Source organism: Cornus florida, unplaced genomic scaffold (genome assembly GCF_030987335.1).
Source record: "Cornus florida cultivar Cherokee Brave unplaced genomic scaffold, ASM3098733v1 CherokeeBrave_3.0.0_Hap2_Chr10, whole genome shotgun sequence".
In the NCBI taxonomy this organism is placed as follows: domain Eukaryota; kingdom Viridiplantae; phylum Streptophyta; class Magnoliopsida; order Cornales; family Cornaceae; genus Cornus; species Cornus florida.
Window position 1 is genome coordinate 71,681,661 of NW_026775580.1, and position 8,298 is coordinate 71,689,958.

Genomic DNA, 8,298 nt, shown 5'->3' on the forward strand with positions numbered 1-8,298 from the left:
CTTAGGAAATTTGACAATACGGATATGTAAATATTTTTTATAAATTATTTAAAGGATGAATCAGTATAAAAGTATACAACTTAGCATACTGATAATGGATGGAAAGAATAAAATTGCTTAGTTAAATTTTGGGTAACATAATGGATTATAATAAGATTATAAATCTTATATTGGATGCATGATAGATCATTTTATGTTTAAGGTTTAAACTATGCATGTTCTGGATGTTAATTGTTGGAATATCAAATTCTCTAGTGCAATTACATGAATTAATGCTGGGATTTATATTGCTGAAATTTTAAATACTTTTCTGCAATGATATGGATAATGGTTTGGATTGTAAATTACTAGCTTATTATTATGTTTTGTAATTTACATGGATATGGAGGATTGTATGCACCGGTATGGGACGGTGATATACTAGGGACGGTTTAGCTCAAAAAGCTTAAACCTACCCTAATGGATTAAATGATGGATTGAAAAATATTGAATCCAAATTGTGATTGAGTCAGATCAACTGCGACTAAGTTAAGTGGCTTCCTGAAGTAATGGATGGTAGTTAAGTCATATCAACTAAATAAGTTGAGTGACTAACTAGTTTGTATATTGTATGTCATCTCAATAAGTATTTGAATGACATACCCTGGTTTTGGATGGACTTTATATATATGTTTATGGTACCACGAGATGAGCTTAAGTCTCAGACTCTTTGGTTAGGGTACGTATATGCAGTGGATGCGTAGCTGGTTAAAATAGGTTGAGGTATACCCTGTTAGGTCTAAGTACTCATGCCCACCTTTGGATGTGTTTTCGCATGTTGCCTTCTATTCAGGTTAAGACCCCTACTGTAGTCCAGTGAATGTCCCTTAGTGTGGATATATATATGTATGAACTAGATAGATATTGTTGAGCTATCTAGAATGTATCTGCGTATCGAATTACTGCTTGGATCGTAGTATAATAGGACTTGCATGTGGGCCTGACCCACTCTTTATTTTTCAGATGTCCGTCAGTTCCAGGGTTAGAGCTTGGACGTGCAGAGCAGATATAGATATTCATTCCTCCGACTACGTAGGAATCTTTTCTATGTTTAGCTTTAGATTCTATTTCAGATATTTTAGTTTCTATTGGGTTTTAATAAGGGGTCCACTGGATGGATTTCCGAATTGTAAACTTATGGAGATTTGGATTAACGGATTTAAATAAGTATGTTTTGAGGATTTTATTCTAGTTTCTTTCAGCTTATTATTTTTATTTCTTTAATTCAATTTGTATTCCGTGTTCGTTAAAATATTAATTGTTTGATATTTCCTCGGTTTCGGGCTTAGGCCTGATCAACCCGTGTCTCGGATTCAAGGGGTGTCACAATCACAATCACCCCCCATGGGGCCCAACATCCTCATTGGCCACACTTCCGTTTGGGTTCCGGCTCTAATACCATTTGCAACAACCCTCACCCTACCAAACACAATATTGTTCACTTTTGACTCCCCTGGACCAGACATCCTAAGTGGTCCACATCTTGATACTATTTCTCCATAATTAGGCTTAATTGTCCATCACAATTTTAAAACGCGTTATGTTATAGAAGGATATTGAACCTATATATAATACTTTACCTTCACCTTTCTAAATTACATGAAATCATGACACCCATAACTTATCCGTGTAATAGTCCGTCCAATAAGTTAAAAGTCGTCACAATGCCTTGAGGAGGAAGGCGAGCAAAAGGGTTAAAAGTCCAAAAAGGATAAAAGCACAGCCTACTTGGGTAGAATCTTACTTTTCACTACAATCAAAAGTATACCATTTGACTTTGTCCTTAACTAAGTTAAACACAAATGAGCAAAAGGTTAGAAGTCCATGAAGGATAAGAGCACATCCTACCTAGGAATAATCTTACTTTTTACAATAAAAAGTATACCATTTGACTTTGTCCTAGAGTAAGTTAAACATATATAAGCTTTACATACTGTACTGTATAACTTTTCCATAACGACATACTTTACTGCATTGCATGGTACAAAACTACATTGTCCACATACAATATGTCAATCAATTCTTGCAAGACCTTCTCAAGTTTCATTTTTCAGACAATATATTATTAATTCTTTTTCAATGAACTCAAACTTAATTCATAATTACAACAACTTAAAAGAGTGTTGGGGCGGCAATTTGAATGATTGTTACTTCTCCTTAGCTAGCTAGTCCCTATCTTGCCTCTAAAAAAATTCCATCATCGGTTACATCTACACAGCTTTGCCTTATTGGGCAACAAAATTTTATTGTCGATCTCTTGAAATGTATCCATGACATGAGGATGATATATATGGAACTTACTAATTAATCTTGCCGCCCTTCAACAAACACTCAACAATATCACCAAACACATACTTAGAAACCTTCAAAAACGTGTCAAATGTCACATTATATCAGATGCTTAAAATAAACGCTCTATAGGAACCTGTTCTTATTTATATGACAACCCCACTTGAAGATACCTTTACTAGAAGGAGGAATCAAAGAGCTCCTATAGAGACATAAGCCTTTACTTACTACTAGCTCCGATAACATAAGGATTACCATATATAACACAATTTCTCGGCCAATTTGTTCTTGGTGAGTTTCTCGATCTGTCATTATACTTCGAGAAGTAGAAAGAGTTATAATATTCCTCATCCATGAATGAATTACAGTCCCCCTCAAGTGGTCCTCTCATGGATAGAATAGAGCAGTCCATTGAGCTACCTGAGAAGTCCCGTGTTGAGCCCTCCGTGGACGGAATTGTGGACGAGAAGACGCATAAAGAGAAGGTAATACTGATTGAGTTATGATGTACATACTCACCATATATATTCACTCAATTACTAACATGCATGCTTTGATGATTTTGTAGGAGTCCAGCGTTTTGACTTCACTAGTAACCAATGGTTGTGTTGATTTTCGGGGGAGAACTGCTGACAAAGGAAGAACTGGAGGATGGAAGGCCTCACCATTCATCATAGGTCTCAATTCTCAAGCAATTATATATGGAGCTAAGTCTAGTATATATAGCTATTCATGATATCTGAGATTTGCATCCTTGTACTTGTGGATGGAGAGATTGACGTCAAAACCCCTTCATCCAGCGACTATGAGGATGTGAGCTTAGTGAGAACTGTCATATTGACTTTCTTCACACACACAGACTGTGTATCATATGGGGAGGCTAAAAATCACTCCGAATATAAGAGTAGGGTCCACACCTCCTATAGGGTGATTTTTGTCCTTTCTTGTGGACTGGAGTGGACAAAACTGAGAGGATTGAGAATTCCACACTCTCACATATTTAACTTTACAAGCTCCTTTTGATTCAATATGTCTACTTTCTTAATTACTTATATTGCATTGATATTAAACTAATATTGTTTTAATTTGTGTGTAGTGAATGAGGTGGCTGAGAGGTTAGCATTTTTTGCGATAGCGGTGAACATGGTGTCTTACCTAGTCTTGGAGATGCATCAGTCAATACCTAATGCTGCAACTCATGTGTCGGATTGGATTGGAGCCGCCTATGTTCTAACCATTGTTGGAGCATTCCTTGCTGATGCTTATTTGGGCCGCTTCTTGACCATCATCATCTTCTCTGGCATATATGCCGCGGTGAGTAACAACCAACAAACCTTGTAGTCATGCTAACATATATTTCAAAAATTAATATAAAACAAATTTCAGTCCAATTGCTTTGCCTCTCATGCTGCGAAGTTGTTTCGTTTCACTATCTCAGGGAATGGTTCTGCTGACACTCTCAGCCTCCATAGACAGCTTACGCCCACCTCTGTGCACTGCAAAGCCATGCATACCGGCCACCAACCACCAAACCACCTTCCTCTACTGCGCACTAGGCCTCATAGCACTTGGAACCGGCGGAATCAAGCCATGTGTGTCATCCTTCGGGGCTGACCAATTCGACGAAGCCGACGAAAAAGAAGTTCAAAAGAAGTACACATTCTTCAACTGGTTCTTCTTTGCCATCAACATGGGTGCTCTCTTAGGTATCACCCTCCTGGTGTATGTGGAACAAAAGAAAGGGTGGACATGGGGGTTTGCAGTTCCGACGGCGGTGATGTTGGGGTCCATCATCATCTTAGCTGTGGGCATTCCATATTATCGTTACCAAAAGCCAATGGGAAGTGCTTTTACTAGGTTTCTTCAAGTCCTTGTTGCCTCTCTGAAAAACCATAGTAGAGGGGTTGAAGTTGGAAGTCATTTTGACCTTTATGAGGTCAACACTAAAGAATCTGATATTTTTGGCGCCCGAAAGCTTTCTCACACTACGCAATACAGGTAGGTAATTAGCATACTCTATAACATTTTGCACATAATAATATATACCCTTTTTTTAATAGTCACATAATGCCTATTGAAGCATTATGCCACTCGATAACACTACTGCATATATTTTTAATTAAATGGCTTAGAATATCAATCCCACCATTTATTTATTGAAATTTTTTTAAACATCATTGGACAATTATTGGTATTTACCAATTCGTTGACTTTTTAAAATTATTTGAATAACCAACAAGTTTTCCAAATTAATTACAAATATCACTATTCAAACTTTTTCTTAGTCCAAAGTGCCCATCTGCACATTTTCATCCAATTACCCCTTATCCAAAAATTTAGCAAAATGCCCCCAACAAATACCCATTTGATGACCAAAATACCCTCTATATAAAATTACTAAAATAACCTCAATGTCTAACAAAAATCACTGTTCAATTTTTTGTTGCTTTGATGGTGTGTAGATTCTTGGACAAAGCAGCTGTCATTGCAGATCCTGAGCAAGCCAACACAAACAACCGTTGGAAGCTATGCACAGTGACACAAGTTGAAGAATTCAAGTCCTTCATTAGAGTCCTCCCAGTATGGGCATCAACAATAGCACTCTCCATTTCCTTCTCTCAACTCTCAACCTTCTTCATCAGCCAAGCCACCATCATGGACCGAAAGCTCAGCCCGGACTTCGTCATCCCCACAGGCTCAGTCCCAGTCTTCTCCGCCATCAACGCCCTCATCCTCGTCCCCATCTACGAAATAATAATGGTTCCCGTCCTCCAACGATGGACAGGTCACCGCCGTGGCATCACATCACTGCAACGCATGGGCGTGGGCCTGTTCGTGTCCATATTTGCCCTAGCTTCGGCAGCAGTGGTGGAGAAGAGACGCCGCGACCATTATCCTAAGCCATTTACCATGAGTGTCTTCTGGTTGTTTCCTCAGTACTTCCTCGTGGGAAGTGCTGAAGTGTTCACTTATGTTGGACAGTTGGAGTTTTTTTACGATGAAGCGACGGATGGGACTCGAAGCCTTAGCAATGCAATGTTTCTGAGTGAGATAGGGATTGGGAGCTGGTTGAGCACTGCAATTGTGAAGATCATCCAAGCGACGACGGGCGGGGAAGAGAAAGGGTGGCTGAGGAATAATCTTAACAAGAGCAAGTTGGATAACTTCTACTGGATATTGACAGGGATTAATGGAGTCAACTTCTTAATATACTTGTGGGTTGCTGTGAGATATAAGGGGAGAGATGGTTTTAGTAATTACACTGTAAGAAATGAAGCCATGGTTGAGTTGGATGGTCAAGGTAGAACCAAGGATCATGATAAAGGTCAATTTCAGAGCACGGTCTTGTGAATGAGGTTTTAGGAGTGAAAAAAATAAATATAAAATAAAATAAAATTGTAAGAGGGTGTTCAAATTATATTTAGTCCATCAATCTATTTATGCTATCTATTTTTTTTTTTTTTTTGACTTTCTTATCCTATATCACACACTATTTGTTTTTATCTTTTTACTTGAGGGAATACTTCTCATTCATCGTGTTTATCTTTTTACTTGAATAGATATTATTAAGTTACAGTTTTGATGGTACGATGGCTTTTTATTGATGTAATTTTCTTTAATGCTATGTTTCACGTTGTCTAATGCACCAATGTATAACATTATTTTTTATGAAATGAAAATAATTTATGCTATCTAGTTTTTTGTTTTTTTTTGGCATCTTCTCCTCCCACACACCTAGCAATTACCCAAAATATATATATATATATATATATATATATATATATATATATATATATATCTGAAATTGGAACTATGCCACTACAATAAAGTCTGTGGGCCGGAGCCCAGCCTGGACCAACCCAGACCAAGCCGTCCGGGCATAGATTGGCCCATCCGAACCCATTGTGTTCGGCTTGAGCATGTCTGTGAAGGGCCCAATTTGGCCAGTGGCTATTGGACCAGCCCTAAGAAGGTTCTATGTGTACACATGTGACATGTAACACACACATAATTGATACATGCACAAATATGCATCGAATTCATAGATATAAACACACACATATACATTTACTTACATATGCATAAATAATTACATTATTCTATCCTCCACCTCTCAAATTAGTTGATGGTTCAAGTTCCATTTTAGGGCAAAGTGAGGATATACACAAAATTAATTTCATATAGTATATGGTGTAAAAAAAATGGAAAATTTGAAAAGAAAATGAATGCTCAATTCACATCATAAAAAGAAAAGGCATGTTACGTACTAAAAAAGAAGTGCTTTAGAAAAAGGTACTAATATGGTAATTATGCGTTCTGGATGATTGATGCTGCTTAATTATGCCTTCTTGGGATCTGTAATCTACCTAAATCTTACCTAAATTTTGAATATCAAGGAATCGGTCACCTAGAGTAAAATATGTGTATATAATAAATACTATTCCAGTACTGTCTATATAAAAATGATAAAAAGAAACATACTAAGCTAATAGTGCTTGCATGCAATCTTTTTTACTCCACTTGCATAAAGTTTTAAGTACATGGAGTTTTTTTTTTTTTTTTTTTTTTCAGAATATTCAAGCAAGAAATTAATGAGATCGAGATTAACGTTAAAAAGTTTTTCTCCGGTCATTTTATTTTTTTCTCAATTTTCTCCTTTCTATTTCATGTTTCCATGAGATTATGAACAAAATTATAATTTATGAGGTTGCTTTGACCATAGATGTATGTATTTGTAGGAGACTTAAATTGTCTTATTGGAGAAAGACATTATAATCTGATTTATTTTCTATACAATTAACCTAGTAGTACATTTCAATGATATTCCTTAGGGATGGCAACGGGGGTGGGTTTGGGCGGGTGTACCTTCCTCCGTCTCCGTAACTGTTCCAAAACCCCGTTCCTGTCTCTACCCAAAATCGCAAAAACGGTGGACTTTCCACCCCATCCCCGCCTGCGTTTAACATTTTTATTCCGGGAGTATCCATCCCGCCTCGTTTAAGACCATAATTTATTTATTATTGAAATATATTTGCTCTTTTTTTCCTCCTCATCTTCAGTTCTTCACTATTGCAACTTTTCTTCTAATCAAATTCATTTGTTACTTTAATATTGTTATATAGGTAAAATAATAATGTTCATAGGGTTTTTAACTTACCCTTAAAAAAAAAAAAACAAAACAAAATACTAAGTTTTCTAATGGGAAATATATATACTAATGAAATAAGAATACTTAAGTAATTTGTCTATCTAAATGGGGCGGGGCAACCTCCCCCCGCTCCCACACCAAACCTGCGCGGGTTTTTATTGCATCAAACCATCTCCACCCAAATAAGCTAAACGGTCCTCCAAAACCGCCAAAAAAAGGCAGGGTGGGGCAGGTAAACCCGGGAGCGGGTCAAATTGCCATCCTTAATGTTCCTCATTGTCCTAAATCAAACACCTTTTTAGTTATTGGGTTTGTGGCTCGGAATTAGTGTATGTATTGTTATGGGAAAGATGGACGGGTCTAATTTCTATGGACCGGTCCAGCCTACCTATGAATTAAAGATTGAAATTCTGGTGGAATTGAACCAATCCAAATATTATGGACTGGTCCAACATGCTTGATATGTGCAAAACACAGATTCCTATTCTGTATCAAAAGCCTAAAGACTTCAGGAGTAAGACTAAAGAGTTGGCAATGAAGTTAGGACTTAGTATAATGTTATGTTAGAGTTGTGATTGATATGATAATTCATTGAAAGCAAGTTGTGGAAAGGTTTGAAGACTCAATAAATAGATATGGGTTTGGATAGAGAGAGAGGAAAGATGTAGGACTGAAAGGGTGAGTATTGTGAGAAAAGAGAAAAATATATGTAATTCATGTAGATGTCTGAGAAGAAAGTGTGAGTGAATGAGTGAAAGAGTGTGTGGGTTTTTGACATTTATGGCTCTTTTTTCATAGACATAATACTAGAGTGTAGGTGT

The 8,298-nt window shown here is 37.0% G+C and overlaps 1 protein-coding gene across 1 annotated transcript; it reads left to right on the forward strand.

Annotated features, from left to right (window-relative positions):
- The first annotated feature begins 2,590 nt into the window (after positions 1–2,590).
- Positions 2,591–5,725, forward strand: LOC132278784 (protein NRT1/ PTR FAMILY 8.2-like). Its single transcript, XM_059780671.1, has 5 exons — positions 2,591–2,813; positions 2,897–3,005; positions 3,425–3,642; positions 3,767–4,326; positions 4,791–5,725. Exons 1-5 carry the CDS (start codon positions 2,682–2,684, stop codon positions 5,677–5,679), a joined length of 1,908 nt encoding a protein of 635 aa, XP_059636654.1. The 5' UTR covers positions 2,591–2,681; the 3' UTR covers positions 5,680–5,725.
- The last annotated feature ends 2,573 nt before the right edge of the window (positions 5,726–8,298 follow it).

Coding starts and splice junctions, on each gene's coding strand:
- LOC132278784 (XM_059780671.1), top strand. CDS start 2,682: ATGAATGAATTACAGTCCCCCTCAAGTGGTCCTCTCATGGATAGAATA. Junction 2,814..2,896: donor AGAAGACGCATAAAGAGAAG/GTAATACTGATT, acceptor ATGATTTTGTAG/GAGTCCAGCGTTTTGACTTC. Junction 3,006..3,424: donor GGCCTCACCATTCATCATAG/GTCTCAATTCTC, acceptor ATTTGTGTGTAG/TGAATGAGGTGGCTGAGAGG.